General features: G+C 39.9%; 1 protein-coding gene across 1 annotated transcript in view; it reads left to right on the top strand.

The window, feature by feature from the left end:
* MAP7D2 (MAP7 domain containing 2) overlaps positions 1 to 19,299 on the top strand; it is a 55,894-nt gene that overhangs the window by 17,605 nt on the left and 18,990 nt on the right. Inside the window, exons 2-6 of the mRNA XM_010010204.1 lie at positions 5,045 to 5,122; positions 8,192 to 8,355; positions 14,681 to 14,795; positions 15,715 to 15,813; positions 17,711 to 17,821. Coding sequence (XP_010008506.1) covers positions 5,045 to 5,122; positions 8,192 to 8,355; positions 14,681 to 14,795; positions 15,715 to 15,813; positions 17,711 to 17,821 — 567 coding nt within the window. The remainder of the gene's footprint in view (positions 1 to 5,044; positions 5,123 to 8,191; positions 8,356 to 14,680; positions 14,796 to 15,714; positions 15,814 to 17,710; positions 17,822 to 19,299) is intronic.

Genomic DNA, 19,299 nt, shown 5'->3' with positions numbered 1-19,299 from the left:
TTTTTTTGTTTGTTTGGTTTTGTTTTTGTTTGATCGGTTTGTGGGGTTTTTTTGAGTGCAATTGAATAAACACCTTTTTAATTAAAAATTTTAAACAGACAATTATCAGAAAAGAGAACAATCCACTAAAGCTTACGGAACATACCTCCAAAGCCCTTGTGCTGTTTCCATATTGACTCTACCTGAAAGCCTTTCCAGTGGTGTACCATAATCAAGATTTAGAGAAGGTGTCTTTTGCCGATAGAAACTGTCATGTGGGTACAGTCATACGCGGTTTTATACCTTTTTTTCACCTTGGAGTATAGTCAGTAACTGAAAACTTGAACATAACATTTCTTCATTCAGTAATACCTGGAGGGAGACAGTGTTTTGAGTAAAGTTTGTCTTTTATTGTCTCAAAGAACAGTCTCAAGGGAGAGCAAGCAGGTTTTTAGGGAACAAAACTTTCATTTTATCAGTTGAGATTGTATTATTTGAAACAACAAAGCTTACCAGTAGAATAGTGAGTGTAAGTGCAGTGATATTTCAGGCTGGGTTGGTCTGCTGCATAGACCACCTTGCCACATCCCTGGCAATGCCACCCTTTGGCAAAACTGCATCCAAACTTGGAATTTCACCAACTAAGCAACATCAATGTAGATGACACACACTGTGACAAAGGTCTGAAACTGTTGCACAGTGTCATGTGGAATAGACAAAGGTCTAAATGTGTTGAACATGGTTATGTAGTGATCTTAAAGGTCTTTTCCAACGTGGTTGATTTTGTGGTTCTATGTAGGATGGTCAAAGATCTAGGTATGTTGAACACTATTAGTTCAATAATAACTAATTTTTGAACTAATAATGTTGAACCCACATACACATAAAACTGTATGTGGGTTCAACAACAAGGAAAAAAAAAAACGGAGGCCTGACCTGCTGGCATTTACTTAGGTGCAAATGTCAGGAGAGGAGGTGACTGGTCCTTCTGAAATGTACTCTCATCTTCCAGTAACCTGATTATCCTGCTCAAGTACTTGTTTTCTCAACCCGAGACAGGATATGGATTTCAAAAGACAGCTTGCCTTGTGTTTCATCGGTTCAGGACAACCTTCCTCTCTGTCTGAAGCTGCCACCAAGAGGCTTACGCAAGCAGTATTTAGAACAGAGTGTGGACATGTTCTGGCACTGTTTCATCGATCTGAATAGGTTTCCTTCATCCATCAAAAAGCAATGATTAACTTGTCAGTTTTTACTCCTGTGAGTATTTATTTCAAAGTAACATTGAAGTATTGATGAGTCCTGTAGTGTTAGATGGTGTATTTTGCTGACATTTTAACAGGTTTTAAGTTATGGTCTTTTTTGTTAGAAATACTTGTCGTAACAAAGTCCTGGAGGAGCAGCTGGCCCTCTTCAGTCAAAAAGTGAGGCAAAATCTGAAGAAATTAGACCAGCAGTTAGATGTATACCTTTGAGAGTAGGGACTGTTTGGAAAAGAGGCTTTTGGGGAAGGCTGGGAGATTGAATAGAAGTAGCAGCAATGTGTGTACATGTGTGCTTCATTACAGTAAAGTCTTTAATGTTGTTAGTTGAGCAGTTTCCTTATTCTTCTGCAAGCCTGGGGATAGAGGGTTATTAGCAAATTTTCTGCCAGTGTCTCTTTGTATTCGTTACTCTGGGTGGCAGAAGGCACAACCAGTGTGTGTTTACATCCTGACTTTTAAACATATTGTTTGCTGCTACGTGCCTTTCTAACTGAGGGATCGGAGGCTTAGCTGTAAATATGAGGGAAGGCTCAGGACAAAGCTGAGCGTACAGAGTGTTAACCTGAGGTCACTTAGCACAGTGAAAGCTTTTTAGCTGCAGGGTTTTCGATTTCAAACCTTGTTGTGCCCTCTGCTGGCAGTCCGGGTGGTGAAACAGAAATGGCGTTGGGTTGCCTTGATGGTTGTTACCTGTGCTTGCTGTTTGCAGTCTGCTATACCAAACGATTTGAATTCCTTTCATTAATCACATTTCATACCACAAGTAACTGCTGTTCCAATTATTTTTATAGTGTATGTTGTATAAAGATATGTAGTAAATACACTAATGTTGGCCTTAAAATATCATCCCATGGTATAAGTTATTACCCAGGGAATAGTTATTTGTCCTTTAAAGCTATATTCACTGATTTTTGGCGGGTATGCTGATTTGTGAAGTCAAGTTAAGAAATGCTAGTATTGAGGATGCCTGTGCTATTTTAATGCTACCCTTGGTGCATGTGTATGCATTTGATGCCTGTACTTACTATATTGTGTATTATTTTCCTCCACACAGTTTTTTGGACATTAGTGTATTACACAGGTAATGAGCAACAATTCCATTATTTGTTGTTTCACCTGTGACATAGCCAAGTCTGGAGTGTGTTCTCCAAGGCAGATTTCAGATTATCGTTCTGTCTACTTTTTAGTTTCAGAAAGAAATGAAGCAACAAGCACTAATCACTTTGAAGTTGGTTCACCTCTTGAGGAGGTTCATCCTACGCACTGAATAAGTGAAAAGACCTAAAAGGGAAAAATGCTTAATATATCTGCTGAAGGAGCGAATTAAGGATTGTACAGACTACTTCAGTGCTGATTTTGATACATCCCAATTAAGTATCCGGCATTACAGCCTTGATCTTCTTTTAATATTACCTGAGTGGTGTTGAGACATCCGAACTCTTGAGAAAGCTATCCAAAGTTGATGCACTATTTTTCAGGTTAGCTATAGCAGTTGTGAGCAAGGCCGGAGCTTTTAGATCCTTTTCTGCCAGTAGTGTTCACTAAGCAATCAAAGTAGAGATAAGTCTGCTGTAATTTTATTGACAAGCATAATGGGATATTTTTTTTTGCCAGTGGGTTTCATAGATAGTTGCTGAAAGCCGGAGAGAGGTGAGAGTCAGTGCAGGATTTTGTGAACATAATCTATAGACATGGACTGTCTTGCTGTTCCTATCCCCATCCTGGTTTCCACAATTCAGGTTCCACCTCTCCACCTGAGTTATGTCCCTTGCCACACAAAGCCTTAGCTCCTGCCTCTACTTGCTAAGTAGCACTTACCCTGATCAAGGACTTTTCAGTCTTATGTTCTGCCAGTGAGGAGGGGCACAAGAAGCCAGGAGAGAGCAGAGACAGAACACCTGACCTGAACTAGCCAAAGGGCTAGCATGTCATGCCCAGTAAATAAACTCTTAGCCTCCCTCCAGCCTCCACTTGCTCCCAAGTTCAGTCTTTTCTTTTTGAGCTTCAGTCTTGGTTTCACTTCCTCTGCTGCTTCTAGCCTAAATTGTAGGTTTTGTGCTGGTTTGACTTTCAGACCACTGAAATACTTTTTATTGGAGCTGTAATTTAAGAATGCTGACAACAGGATTCCCCTTCTTGGCTACTTAAAGCAGGCCCCTTCAAAGTAGTTGCAAACTGTCACCATGGTTGCTTTACTGAGCCACCTCCTCTTCTCTCCTCCCTACTTGTCAAGTCTGACAATAAATGGCACCCAAGCGAACAAACCAGTGGACTAGGATGGAAGTAGGATGAGTCTTCGGTAATAAATAGATGTGTATTTGACCCACAAATTCTAGTTGTAATTAACCATCTGGGAGCTACAATCACAATTTTCCAGAGGCCTGGCTGCCATCCGGTAGTTGCCATTTGTGTGTGCAGAGGCGGATTAGAAATGGTGTTCGAAGGTGCTGCTTGGGGAAAAAGCAAGCTGTTATTCTAATGGGCAACAGCTGAGACCTGAGCTTTTCACCAGTCACAAGGGAACATCAAGGCCGGTTTTTAGCCTTTGTACAGAACCATGCAGTTTTACAGAAAGGTGCTTGTCATGCAAAATCTCAGCTCCAACACACAGGATGCCCTTGGAGAGGAGCCTGCAAGTGGCACTTTTCAGGAAGAGAGCCTGGGTTCAGTCTGAGTAACTTTTCCACTCCTATTTATCTGATGAAATTAACAACTGCAGTTCTTAGAGCAGAGGAGAAGGGGACTTAATTATAATTCACTAACTCAGTAGGGAATCCAAGTAATGATTGCAAAGGATGTAAACTGTGCTGTGAGATGTCCTGCCTGTTTGCACGGCAACCCTGCTAAGACCTCAGGAGATCCTGAAAACAAAGAGAGAAAGGAGGACACTGGAGGCCCTGCCAGCTGTTTTAAAAGGATACCATCCTCTAGCTGGTCTGTCAAGTCACTAGCTGGTGAGCTTACACTGGTATTGCAGAAGATCCACCTATGGTCCATCTGGCTGCTCATTACAGGGCACGCAGGCAGGTGACCCTGAGGCATCTCGTATGTCGTGCTCTGCCTGCCTGCCTGCCTTCTTAAATTGGGCTTTTTGGTGGCTCATGCTGTGGAAAGAACTGGGGTGTCTGGATCCAGGTACAAAACATCCTTAGGCAACCTCCTCCCAAAGAAGCAACCTGCTCTTAGCTGCAAACTTGACAAGGAAACAAAATGTTTCCTACCTGCAAAAGAGGGCAGGAGGGCTGCTGTCTCTCCTCATTCAGCACTAATTGTTGGCTGTTGAAATGAGCTGATGCTGGTGGTTTCCTGTGGACAAGGAAGCTACAGAGCTGTGTTAAGCTGTAAGTATGAAGACTCAGACTCCACATGGCATTAGACCATGAGAGCTGCATACCGCTTTTACTGCTTTCCTGAATTACCTTTTTCTTTTTTAGCCAAAAACTTCAAAATGAGGTTATTAACAAAGATTAATACATGTTAATTGCATCCTTATATTTTTTTCCTAAGAAAGTTTTAAGTTTTTTAAAAGCACTGGCAGCATGGTAGTGTGCTCTGAGAAGAGGAATCAGGCATTTGCACCGAGGAACTGTGCTTCGAGTTCATCAGTAGGTAGGAAGGAAGGAGACTGTGCTCAAAATGTATCCAAATCCCGGCTTGTTACGTGCAAGTGTTGTTGGAATTGCTAAATGCCATAGATACAACATATTCTTGGTGGATTTTTTTAGTTCTTTTGGATGCTGCTTTAGTTTTACTAACACGTTTTTAATACTTTCTTTTCTTTTCCTTCTCTCTGACTTCAGCCATTGATGGATTTCTGAAAACCGATGAAAGACAAAGACTGGCAAAGGAGAGAAGAGAAGAAAGGGAGAAATACCTCGGTAAGATGGCGGGAGGTGTATGTGTTATTTATGCATATGTGTTAATAGGCTTAATTTACTAACATGACATTTTTTCTGTTCTGAATTTTAAGCATTATGTTTCAGTCTGTTCCTGGTCTTTATCACTTATATTACTACTTTTAAATTATGTGCAAGATACTGTTTGTTAGGATTCTGATACGTAAAAACACCAAATAAGCCTTGAATAATATTCAGGATGATATGTAGGATGATTTGGTGAAACAGTCTATTAAGTTTTAGCCATGTTAAAAGATCATGGAGTTGTTCAGTATGGTATAAAGCAGATAATCTATTGTAAGTTTTTAAACTGTTAATATTTCAAGAGAATTAAAAAGATGACTAATTCCTTTTCTGAATAACATAAGCATTGATTTCAGAGGTTTTAAAACAGTCAGTTGTTTTTTAATCTATGAATACTTCCAGGGAAATGTTGAGGAAATTGCAATATATATGTGTGTGTGTGTGTGTGTATATATATGAATGAAATTAATTGTTCAACATTGTTTTGGACTTTACATATGTATGTATTTTAAAAATGTTGAATGGTTACCTTCACGTTTCCTCATGGTAATAACAAGAAAGGCCGGTAGCACTGTCCATAACGTTACCTGACAACACATTTCAGAAGGAACTGTCAGTGTTTTATGGTTTTGTAGAATTCAAGCAAGGCATATATTTGGAGGAAATGCCAGCTAAAAGCCAGTATGGACACCTGTGAAAAGAATCTTAGGAAAATACTGGTTTTCTTGCAATAAATAACCAAACATACAGTTTCGTGTTTCTTGACAAAACACAAGTCTTGAGACCAGTGACAAGACATTTTTTAGTACCCGTGGGCTTCATAAGCAAGATTCTGTTTGGTAATTCCTGTGAAAATCTACTGGTGTTTAGCACTTGATCTCTCCAGAGGTTCTGTCTACGTGGGGCATGCACCAGCCTGAGTTGTAGCTTACATCTCTTCCAGGTATATTCAGTCCAGACTCTCTCGTCTATACTTTTGATTAGTTCTTCATTGCTGGTTCCCAAGAAAGTGACGTGATGAGGAGATTGGAAAGGATGTGGATTAAAAAGCAGAAGAAGAGATGCGAGGGGAAACTGAAAGCTGGAGAATCTGGGAGTGGTTGGCTCAAGGGATTTGCAAGGTGTTGGCTGCACTTTTCTACAGACATCACATGTGCCTTCTAGAAATTTTAGAGTTAAGACCATTTTTAGAAGCTCTGGGATTTGGGCACAGTTTGCCTGTGGCACCTTTCTTTTAGAAGTTCAGAAAAAAAGCAGAACAGATCTTTACGCAGCCAGCAGGTACTTTGCAGCAATATGGAATAACCTTTTCTCCAAAGCCAAAATTCATTCATTAGTGATTTAGTATCCCTAAATCAAGGAACAAGAATTGTATGTATGTCCATGATGACAGAATGGTTTCCTTCTCTGTCCAGACTCACTCCCAGGTTTCACCTACTTACTCAGAAAGTAATCCTAGCACAAATCTCTGGATACCTTGCTTTATTTTTGGGTTTTATTAATGCTGTTTTCACCTGCTCTACCTGATGTGGCTGGTGGTTGTTAACACGTAGCAACTGGTCACTTGTCTTCCGCTGTCTCTGATGTAACTTAATCTGTTGACAAGTGTGATTCTTCATACCTACAAGTCCAGGCTTGCCTGTAGCACCCTATCATGCTGCCCTCTCGTGGGGCAGGGGGGAATAGTGAATTACCCTAAGGCAAAAGGGGAAGACAATATAAACTGTATTTTTAAGAAGAATAAGGTAGAAGGTGTTCTGTAAAGCAGGTTGCATGTGAGGAAGATGTATTTTAGGGGGATCCAGCAACTTTTGGAAAAGGATCTGGTGGTATTGGAGGCACTTTGGCTTTAAACCAAGCGTCTAAGGGTGGAGTGGGACTAAGAGGGATTGAAGGTCACAGCTATGGTTAGAGAGCCCAGCGGCAGGAGCTGGGTGGAAAAAGGAGAAGATGTTAGAAGAGAGAATTTGAGATGGCTGGACAAGAGCCTAGGACTGATGGGAAGATAGTGAGAGAAGTAGAAGGAAGAAAATTTGCTGTACAGGGAAACAGGAACCGAAGAAGCAGACTGAGGCTGAATAGATGTGCAGGATGAAGGACTAGCTCTTGTATAAACACTGTTAATTCTGGCTTTCCCTAACTTTCAAGTTCTTAGCCTGGCAACTGTAAGAATATTCCACTTTTGATTCTGGCTGTATATGTGTTGGTATGTGACATTACAGGCTTTTATGTTTGTAGGCATGCTTACTGAACAGCTTTTCCCTGCCTTTTTATGCAATACACTTGCATGAGAAGTGGATTTTTCCTTTTGATTTGTCATGTTAACTGCTGCTACTACGTCTCCTGTGTAAACCTGAAGCAACAGTCCTGTACGCAATGTTATAGTCTGAATTTCTGTAACAAAAGCTAATGTCTCAAGAAGATGATGGCTCCACCAGTTGGAATAAACAACTGGGCAAATCCTCAGTAACAGAAGTAATTTTGTTTCACGCAAACAGGCAGAAGTGAATAACAGTGTAGCACCAAATTACAGACAGAGACAGAATGGTGCATTTTCAAAGCTTCATAGAAAATTTAGCATATGTTGTTTTCATGTGTTTATTTTGAAGGCAGCCCCATAAAGGGAAGCACAGTTTTAAAGAAATTCCAAGGGCTTTTGCTTCAGCATGTTTAACTGATTCACTTTAAAAGCTACTGGGAATATGTGTTATGTTTGAAAAAAGAATTTGGCTTTAAGCTGCAGAGGGATTTGAAACATAAACAAAACCAAGTTGTTAACTATTCTGTACACCGGTTTTACATAGGTACAGGGCACAAACTCACCTTGTGTACCAAAGGCTTCCCTGTTTATTTACTGAGCAAATCACTTAGATTTACTAATCATTACAGCACTATATTTTTTACTTCAGTGGACTAAGACCATGTGTGCTTGCATTTGTTGTTTATGCTGTTGTGTCATGTCGTAAAATAATTTTAAAGGAGAAGAAAATTTGCATGAAGTGAAATGCACCTTTTTCTCTGCCTAAGCTGCTAGGGAACAGCAGATACTGGAGAAGGAGAGAAGAGCGAAACTTCAGTATGAAAAGCAAATGGAAGAGCGATGGAAAAGACTGGAGGAACAGAGGCAGAGGGAGGAGCAGAAGAGAGCAGCTGTTGAAGAGAAAAGGAGACAAAAGCTTAAAGAGGAGGAGGTAAGGTCCATTGGGAGATGTATGGCAGAGCAACTCTATATGGTAGCATTAGACATGGCTGAATATTGACATGCATTAAATGTTGATTTTCATTTATTTGTTTATTGGCCCAGAGGCATGTGGGCATTACTTTGGGAGCTACCCCCAATAGAAGTACTTTAGTACTGCCTGTATATCACAAACACTTTCCAGAGCTTTTTTTTTTTCGGTCTCTTGATTTTTGTCTGATCTCACACAATAGTCATGTATTTATGGTAACATATCTGGGACTCTGACTGTCAGATGATAAAGCACCAGCTTTCCAGAAGGTAGTTTTTAAAGATGAATGTTTCCATAAAAGGGAAAGATTTTTCTTAGTGTTTGTTTACTATCCCTGAAACTGAAATAATGTTTATGAAAATGTGTTGTTTTGTTTTTCCTCAGTGACATAAAATCAGAAATTCTTACTTCAAGCAGTGAAGAATCTAGGCTCAAAATTCTAGCACAGAACAGAATTATGCATGTATCTTTTGAAGCATCTTTGTGCTGTTCTTCTACTCTCCCTGCTGAGATCATTTAAGGTTCTTTTTTGCTCTAGCGAGTCCAGTTTCTGTTGCAGATCTCTGAATACAGTGTGTGTGTCTCTCTCCACATGACTTTCTGTAGAAAACACTAGCACTGCTACTGCAACTGATAAAGAATTAATGTTTTCTGGAAAAGAGGGCAGTGGTTTAAAGAGAAAAAAAGAGCCAAAAGAAGATATTTCCCTAGTTTCTAGATAAAAAGCCTCTAGAAATCTGCAGTTCGTAACCTTCCTTTATATATGCCACTCCACCTTTTGACCAAAATATCTTTCCAAAAGATGTAAAATTCTTCTGCAAGGGATCAAAATAAAATACTGCTGTCCATTGAGTGGTTTTTTTAATTGATTTTTCGCTTTAACCTGATGAGATTATATCCTGCCATTCCTCTTTCAGCTATAACATACTGATTGTGGCTTCTGCATAATAGCTGAGAATGCGTTTTTAAATATTTTGTCATGTGGTTTGTTTCAAATTTTGGTAAGAAAAATGGCAAAACTGGAAACAAAGGGTAGGTCTCTCTCCTGTAGTAACATCATTGACCTGTTGTGCTCCTTCCCCAGTATTTCCTGCTGTCATAACCTTTTGCAGCTAGGCACGACTGATCCCCTCTATGGCGGTTGTAAGGGAAATGGCAAGTACAAAAATTTTCAAAACCCTGGCCTCAAAATTTGTGTCAGAGCAGGCAGGGAGGGGGAGAGGTGTAGGAAGAGTGAGCAACTGCCTGCTTTCCCTGCCTACATGGTTTGCCTGTTCTGGAGGAATAAAAGCAGGGTTGTCAGGCATAGAAAGTCTGTGCCAGGTCAGGCCCAAAGAGTCTGTTCAACGGGGAGCCCACCTCCTGTAGTGGCCTCCTGCACTTGTCCAGAGATGGATGTAAGGGGCTGAGCACATGGTGATGTTTCTCCCAAGCATCAGCAAACCTGTTACAGCTTCCCAACACTCTGTACATGTGATGGGAGACTTCTCTAATGGCGAGAAGTGCTGCCTCCAAGTGTTTGGTCATAATACGAATACCACTTCTACCTCTGCTGACGGAGCTGATCCTTCAAGTTTAAACTGTCCAAAGCCTTTTGGGAACCATGGCAGGTCCTGGTCTGGCTCCTTTCCCTTCCCTTTCCTCCTTCTCCTTCCCCCAGGTTAAAGAACCTGAGAGAAGGTTAAGTGAGCAGGAGGGCAGGAGAGGATTCTTGTTTGTTTGGGGATGGATTAGACCTGGTGGGAAGAAAAATCCAAGAGCTTCTGAGGGGAGGGAGGGTACACAGGGGAATAATCTGTAGAACAGGAGAGGTTGAGGGAAGAAGGAAACTGGGAACAGGAGACATCACCACCTCCTGACTTCCTACTTGTCATTTCCTTGTTTCTTGAATTCCGCTTGAGTCCTACTAATGGATCTGTCCAGACCTTCCCTTCTCCCCCCACCCCCCCCCCAGCTCTTCTGATGACCCCATCAAATCCCATATGCATAGTAGCAGTGGAGGTCTGAGAAAGGTTGTTGATGAAGTTGCAGCTCCCTGAGCATTGCAAGTTACTCACTGCTCATGAGTCATTCTGGACATTTGAGACCTTTACTGGAAGAGCTTCAAACCTGTATTTCCCACACCTGAAGGGGGATGGGGAGGACAGGGGGAGTTGTGGTGCCCTGGCCAGTGTGCCAGTACACTTGCTTCCTGGAAAGATTGCTTTGGTGCACATGCACTATTTGTTGCATTTGCACTTAAACACAAGAGAGTTAAAAACTCCCAAGATGTTACAGCATTTATTACTTATTATGAGTCAAAATTGTGAATTATAATATATGGAACTAGTAATTGCTTTCCAAACCTATTTTGGCAACTCATATACTGCGTTGAATTCAGTTGCACAAAGATTTTGCTATGAACTGAAATTGCTACACAAGAGGTCTCTCAATTTACTGTGCAGTGGATATGGGAAGAGTTTAGTCCTCATTACAACACTGATGGTCCTCTGCTCCCCCCTCCACCATTACTTGCTGCCGCCGCTCCCCACATACCTTTATGATGAGCCTTTATTGTTCTATGTTGTTGTTTGCACACATGCTTAATACACACCTGTAATTGTAATTGGTTGAGAGCAGAAATTCTGCTCAGAAGGGTAGTTAAATTAAAATTCTATGTTGCTTTTCAATGTGTTCTTTGAATAGAACATAGCAGAGCTCTTTTGTTGCTACGTGGAAGAGCCAATGGATAATGTTAACGAACAGTGAGCTACTTGCATACAGTGCTGATGAATATCTAAAGTGAAGAGGAGAAGATGTGTAGGGGTCTTCTAGGTGTTTGTATGGTAGGTAAGGTAGATTGATTTAGAATTGTTTGCACAAATTATTTTGTCATAGTACTTGTAAAATTAATTTTTTCCTTGTTTTCAAACCTGTATCATGTTTTACATAGAGAAAAGGAAAGTACTTCAGTGAAATTACTGGTATTCTCACTATGGGGTTTTGGGTTGGTTGGGGGTTGGTTGGTTGTTGTTTTTTTGGTTTTAATTCAGACAGTGCAAATTTTTGTTCTGTTGCTTAGTCTGAGGAAAACCTGGATGAGTAACTATGGATTTTGGAAAGTAACATGTATATTTTAGATACTATCAGTAGATGGCTCTCTCTTTATGGTTTAACTCATTTTTAATTTAACCTATGTGCAAAGCTTGTACATTACAATTTTTTGCAGAAGCTTCCTATTTAGCATAGAGATTATTTGTTCTATCTATAGCTGTCAAAGTTCCCAAATGAGGATCACATCCATAGTTTGATAGGCATTGTTTGCTGATGAAGGAATGCTTTGTCTTGTTTAGTTTTCATCCCGGACCAAATTATTCATGTATGAGTTGTTTATGCTGTGCTTCCATGTTTTCTTTGTTTTCTTTCCGTTGTTTTCTTTGGCTTTTTAGTTTTTTGCTAACTTAAAATGTTTTCTAAATAACTATCCTTTCATTGTGAAAGATGGCCTTCATATTGTTTTTTATCTCAGCCGTATCTGCAGGGTTTAATGGCATTTAATAATTATGTTCTGTAGTGCTTTAATTAAGGGCTCATAGCAAATGAAAATGAATGATCCTCTCCACATCATGTAATTGAAGATTTCAGCATCAGATTGTAGGTAGCATGGGCTTTCAAATATGTATGAAAAATAATTTAATTTCCTTAATCTATTTCATCGTCCATTTTATTCTTGAAACAGCACTTTCATAGTAGGTGGTATAAGTGTATTCTGTGGTTTGCAAACTATGGAATATTGCTGATCCTTGCTGCAAGCAGCATTAAAAAACCCCAACAACTCAAACATAACTTACCTGGATAGCTGAAACTTGACTGCTTTCATCTTGTCTTTTTTGATTAACAATATTCATATAGATATGGAAAGAAAGATTCTGTGTAAGTGTATACTTTAATGAGAAAGAAATGGGAGGGTGACTTTCAAAAGAGTGTGGGTAGAAAGGTATATTGGGGCAAGACGCATAGTAGAAGAAAGTAATGAAAAGAAGTAGTCTGCAGAGAAAAACTGGTGATGAAATAGTTGAGGTTTGGAAAGAGTTGAGTACAGAAAAGGGACTCAATCAGAATTACATTAATGTTGGGTGGTGGGAAGTTAAAAGTAAAGAGCCAGCACACACAGGTTTTAAGCATGAAAATTGCATCTTCAAATAGTAAGAGAAGAAAGAAATACTGTAGCAAACTAAATCAGAGGGAGTGACTTTGGATTGCAGACACTGGAAGATTGCTTTCTTTTCATACCCAAGACATGGACAAGAAGTGATAGAGTGTTCAAAACTGTGGGAGTTTTGTGTGCTTTTGCAGAAGAGGCTATGCTTTTGCTTTGTGCTGCTTCGTGTATTTGCTTTGTAGGGAGAAAAAGGAGGAAAGAGGCAGAGTGTGCATTTGTGTGCCTGGATACTGATGGCACTGACCAGACAGAAGGAGGTGGGGGAATGGGGCGTGAGGGAAAGGAAACAGCTGCCTGATTTCAGTGGTCTTTAAATGATGTTACCTGGTAGAACATGAGCTAAAGACAGAAGGGAGACAAAACTAAAGAGAGAGTTTAGAACACATGATTGAAAGAACTTCTTTCTGGAGATGGCAGCAGAAATTTTAACAGCAGGGTGGGTCCCCTGGCTGAAAGGCAACAGGGACAGGGGAGATGAGAACTGATAGAAAGGGTATGTGAGAATTGCCTTTTTTCACTCTACAGAGGGTAATGTAATGAAATTCTTTATGGTACAAGTTATTTGTAGTAAAATTAAGAGAGCTTCAAGATGAAAGGTAGTGGCTTGCTGTTGAAACTGATGGATAACTGGTAGCAGGGTTGGATGAGGTAATAAAAATGAGGCCAGAAACAAATTACTGGAAATCATGGAAGTAGAAGAGATTCTTCAAAGATGTTGAAGACACAAAAATATATTGCAGATCATCAGATGGTGAGAGGGCATCTGGTGTTGTAGAAAGCCATTAACAATACCCAGAGCCCCAGGAAGGTAACACAAAGTTTACAGGTACATGCATAGAAGTTCCAGCCATGGTAGTTGCTGGAGGTGCCTGATGTTAGGGTCTGGTCTGCTGAAGTTGCTCCATCAGAGACAGTTTGAAGTAGATAGAGTAGGAGTTTTATACTAGAACAGAAGGACATAGCAAAGGTGTAGTAAGTAATAGGACCAAAAATACTAAGAGGATCAAAGGGCTGAAAACCATTGGGGCGGGAGTTGGGAGGCAGCAAGAATAGACTCATCTTTCATGATAGGGGTTGGGCTGCTGAAATGTGAAGGTGAAGAGGTTGCCAGATGCGAATGAGGTGCTTAGAGGAGGAAAGGAATAGTCTGGTAGGTGGTGGAATGGTGGGTGGGGGAGAACCAGGTTCTGTCATCTTGAAAGAAGGAAAAGGTGCAGAGAACAGCACCACAGCAAAAAAACAGAGAAACTAGCAGAAGAAGAAAGTAGGAACAAAACTTGCATGGAGGTCTTTGGGTGACAGTTAGAAGGAGGTGGAGAAGGGAGTAAGGTGACTAAAGGTAGTTAAAAGCAGAATCTGGGGAGGGAAAGAAATCTTGTTCTTGTTCATCTGAAAATCCTATCTCATCAAGCCATAGAGAAGAACATGGGTGTGGAGCAGGAAAAAAAAGCACATTTTTGAAGAACACAATCTGAGCATGCACAAAAGTATATACTAGGGGAGAATAAAATAAATCACAAGCTCTTACATGCCTTGACTGTAAAGAATGTAGTGGAAGAAAGGAGACTTTCTGTGAAAATAAATAAATAAATTAGGCATCCTGCAAAGTAACCTACTTTGGGTTTGAAGTGATCATTTATCTGCGTGGCTAGGAGGAGCCACTGGCATTGCAGCAATTTAGCTGTGCTCAGGAAGGGATGGGAAAAAATTCCTGAGGTCTGCATAGACAAGAAGGAGTTAATGCTTGTCGAGCATTATTCTTATACAAATTAAGTCCGGAGCACAGCAGCAGCCTCACCAGCAGGAGCAGATGCTAGGCAGTGATGCAACCTGTGTTATTTACTTAGGCCTCTATAGTGACCTCAGTGGCTTGCAGACAAAGGATACACATATCTGGAGGTAGGTAGCATGCTGGTACCTTCTTTATTCAGTCCTTTTTCTTACATTGCAAGCAAGTTTCTGTAATCATTGTGTGTGGAGCAACAGGGAAACCGTGTATTTTTAGTATGGTTTCAGGAAGAGGCAAAAAAAAACCCCAAAGAACTGATTCAGATTTGGTTTCTGGTTTTGCACTAATATAACCAGGAACGTTTAGAAGCCATGATGCGTCGGTCCCTTGAACGCAGCCAGCAGCTGGAACAGAAGCAGAAGCGATGGTCGTGGGGAGGAGCGCTGGCTGCAGGCTCAGGAGGGAGAGATGGTAAGTGAAACAGGCTGCCTGCATTGCAGATCTTGAAGTGCAAAATGCATGAGGTTGTGGAGATAGTAAGGATGATGCATTCTATAGTTAGGGTGGTACTGTAGGAGCTATTGCCTTGGGGCGTGAATAAATGCTTTGTAATTGCTTGTAAAGGCTTCCTCTCCCTAATACCTTCTGGGGGAAAAAGGTCACTCCTAACTTTAGGAATGCTGTTCAATTTGATAGAGTAACCAGAATCTGTTTGGAGGATGCTAAATGCTACAATTAAAACTTATGCTCTCTCCGTTATTCTCTTCTCCTGCATTGTCTTCCCACACACAGAGTTAGCAAATATAATATTCACCAAAGAACTGAATGTTGTCTGAGCTTTGCAAAAGATGATCTGTTTTTGTTTGGTACTTCTAAAAGCCTGACAGGAAATTCTAGATGACTGTGCAGCATGTGCAGTTTAAAATAGTTTCGTGGTTTTCCCCCACATACTTTTTGTTGCTGCTCTTTTTGATTTGGCTTCCAAACAAATTCTTTTTATTATGCAATCAGTCATGTACTGCTTTTATATTTCAAAAAGATGCATGTTTTTTGTTTAAATCATGTACTTTATTTAAATTTGTCAGGTTCGAATAAACTGATGTTATGGTGAAAAAATTTGCATGTTTGGGTAATGATGAAATTTGACATATATTTGAACAGTGTGTAAATATACTTAACTCTTAAAAGACAAACTCAATTTCACATCATAGTTTTCACAGTATGCCATCAACAAAGCCAGGAAATTATATATGGTAATAAAAGAAGTCTTTTACATTTTGAGAAGGATACCAGTTTGTCTTTGTGATGCAGTTTATGCTTAATTCCAGCTCCCCCAATTTATTCAATAATTTCTTTCACCTCTTTTTGCTCTGATTTCTCTGCTGTGTAGGTGATTCAGAAAATACCCCACCCCCTGTTCTAGGTTTAGCTGCCAACACCCTTCCTCCAGACCCTGTGACCTCTACTGCTCCTGCTGATTCCCTCAATGGTATTTCAGAGAATCTCAATACCATCGTGTCTTGTTTATAACTGTTCTAATCACTGTGATCCATCCACTGATCTTGTCCTTCCTAACCACTGTTTTCTTATTATTTCAGTCTGGTACTCTACAGCATTACCTTTACCGTTATAGACCAAATGTCTTTTTAATTTCCTTTTATTTTTGCCATGGTGGAGCAGTGCATGCCTGCCACAATCCAGCACTGTAGAGGCATTTCATGGTTTTCTCACTAACTGTAAACTTCTACCGCTCAGATTCTCATCCCTGTTAATTCTGTGTTTGTGTGTGTGCAAATATAATTACACATCTATTTGACAGTTCTAATGGACATGTTGCAGGTGCTGTTGAAAAAAATTTCAGTTGCACACGAAGAGAAAATGTGTTACCCAGACCATGTTTCATCAGAGCAGTCCTCATTTTCCATCTCAAGGGCTTTTTTTCTGCAATATGTTAAGAACAAGCAAATTTAGTTTAAACAGCCGTGCTTTCAGTCTCCTGAAGCAGATTTTGGCCAGGCTGGTATTTGTAACAAATTCAAGTAGTTGACTTTGTTTAAGCAACCATGGTGGGTTGTGGGTTTTTTTTTTTTTTTGTTGGTTTTTTTTTTTTCCTTTATATTGTTCAGTCGTTTTTTTGTTTTTGTTTTTTTTTCCCTTACTGACATGAAGACTGTGAGGTAGATGAGTCCTCCAAAATGAAGAATGGCTTGCATATAGGATTTCTGATTTTGATTGCAAATGTCCTTAGCTGTGCTTTTAAGAACTCGGTTCCATGTCTCCCCCCAAAGGAGGAGCTAGGCTTGGCTGTTATTCCTGCAGAATGCACAGTAAACGTTGTTCTGCCCATGATTTCTCAGAACTATTATTTCTGTGCAAACAGATTCAAATTTTTGTACTAGTTGTGCTCATGTAGGAAGAGATTTGGATGTGCAACTGATGTTTTGCAGCACACCAGCATTATGCAAGCTTTTTTGAAAAGGCAAATGTAGAAAGTTGTATTGTTTACTGTCAGAGATGGAGGCAATTCTTACAGACCCCACTGGGGCAATGTTTTGATAAATGTAGTAGGCAATGCAGTAACTTAGGGGCTGCTGAATTAGGGACACATATATGTGTCTAGCTGAAAATATTTTTGTTTTCCAAAGAAGTAAGATTAAAATTTAAGGGGGACAGCATCTACGCTTTTAGCTTCTGAGTATCATGCAGTGATCATCATATACTAGTACACTGTAGTAATACTTGAATAACATTTTTCTGTTGTTCAGTTGAACATTAGCAGTTGAATGCTAAAGTAGGAAATAGGTATTGTGCTCAAACAGATTTTGTCTAATAGTTAAAACCCTTCGGGTAGTATGAGCACAAAAAGATAAAGCCAAACAGCTGGTGCCACATCAGTCGTTGAAACAATGAGTTCTCATTGTGCAAACATACAAATGTTGCTTATCTCGTTTTTGTATAGGAGTAATACCTGAGGTCCACCCTAGCTCTTCTAGACTGAAAGTAGAGGGGAGGGGGAATGGAAACTAGGAGTTCAGAGTCGTCATGTGTGCAGTTTGTTTTCTTTAACTTTCTGCTTGTGCTGGCATTGAATATCTTGTATCAGAATGGCTTCACTCATTAGTATCTGATACATAGTTATTTGCCTGTGGCATTACAAAAGATAGGCTATTGTAAAACTGGAATGTGAAATTCACAAGCAGAAAAGTTGCATCCCAGCATACATTCTATAAAATGGTGATCCTCCAGCAGCCAGGAAGAGCTTATGTCATGCCTCATCCAGTGCTATGATCAGGGGCAAGGGCCACAAGTACAAATGCAAGGTTAATTTGGAGCATTTATCAATACTATGATGTGAATACAAATATCTTCAATGCGTCTCTCTGCAGCATGTGACAAACTTTCAGCTTCTACAATGAATCTGCCAAAGCAAATGGAATCGCCAATCAGTAAGCGCCTCTCCTCCTCCACAGCGGCCATAACACATTCCCCCGACAGAGGCAAGTGAATGTGCTGGTCTCCTGCCAGCATAAACTCTCCTTCTGCTTAAAGCACTTCTTACTGTCCGTATAGCTATGTAACTTGCTTATGTCTGTGACCTAAAAGAATATTTGAGGGGTTGTAAGTTAATACAATAAAATAGTTCCGCAGCCTGTCCCAAGACTGCTGCTGTGCTGGAGAGCCTGGTCCAGCAAGAAATGCTGTGGGCTTTTTAACTGATTCTTTTTCAGTTTTTGATACTCCAGCAAAGTGAGCACATGCTGTGACTGCAGCAGTTCCCTATAACTGTGATCTTCTAGCCAAATAAGGAAAAACAAGCAAACCAAGCATGTGGCTCAGCAATAGACAGGGGATGTACCATGCGCGGAAGTATGTCCAATGAGCCACCTGGGACACTTCAGTCTGGTGACCAGACTTGTAGAGGCCTTTAATTTGATTTGAAAATCTGATCCATGAGGGGTTCCACAAAAGATGATCATCTTCATGCAGGATTAGTGCTTACTAAACACTACAGAGGACTGAAGGGTTTACTCCGCTGTGAACTCTGGATTTTTTCTTTCATTTGTTTTGTGGGTTTCTTTTTGTTTTTAACCTTTCTTCCCCCCTCCTTTTTTTTTTTTTTTTTTTTTTTTTTTTTCACTTTTTAAACTAATGAGGGAAAAAAATATGTATTGGATGAAATAAGTGCCAATGGAGACTTGTTTATAGAATGAAAAGAAAAGGTACTTTCATTTCTGAATTGCTTAATAAAAACTCATCAGTAGCTCTGAGGTTATTATGATAGATGGCTGTATACATATGCATGTAACAGGAACATCTATAAATATGTCTTACATAGTTGACACATTTATGGACTAGGAAGGAATGCAGGCCTATCGTATAAATGAGACTTACGTAATTCGGTGAGACTGCAAATTTTAGATGCAGTCCCGGTATGGTTGGCACATTAGTGAGTAGCTGCGCTGTTACACCAAGTGTTTCACCTTCTCTACTGGGGAAGAAGAGAAACCTTTTTCATGCTGAGTCATGAAAGCAACCATTTTGCAGAATAGCATCTCCCTTTGTGTAAGAACAAAGTGCAACGTGGTCTTAACATTACTATATTTATTGGACAGGTGGGAAAATAATTTAAAGTGATGGAGAAACTAGAAACATCTTTTTTTTTTAGAGGGAATGAAAGTTGCCTTTAAATATTTTAAATCTCAAACACTTCAAGATTTTTTTTTTATTTCATTTAATCATTTCATCATTTTGTTTCTGTTGGTTTAGTGTAACATTTTTTTATTTGTTTGTATTTAGAATTTTATTTTATTTGCTTCCATCCTTCAGCTCACCGCATGCATCTTAGTCCAATGGAAAACTTTATTGTTTCTCGACTGCTGACTCCCACACAGTCATCTTTAGCCAGAAGCAGAAGTACATTAATGCTTTCTGAGTACAATAATCCAGGTAAAAATGTGAACTACTCACTTTGAAA

This window comes from Nestor notabilis, unplaced genomic scaffold (genome assembly GCF_000696875.1).
Source record: "Nestor notabilis isolate BGI_N333 unplaced genomic scaffold, ASM69687v1 scaffold26682, whole genome shotgun sequence".
Taxonomy (NCBI): domain Eukaryota; kingdom Metazoa; phylum Chordata; class Aves; order Psittaciformes; family Psittacidae; genus Nestor; species Nestor notabilis.
Note: the sequence above shows the minus strand (reverse complement) of the source record. Positions and strands in the feature narration are given on the sequence as shown.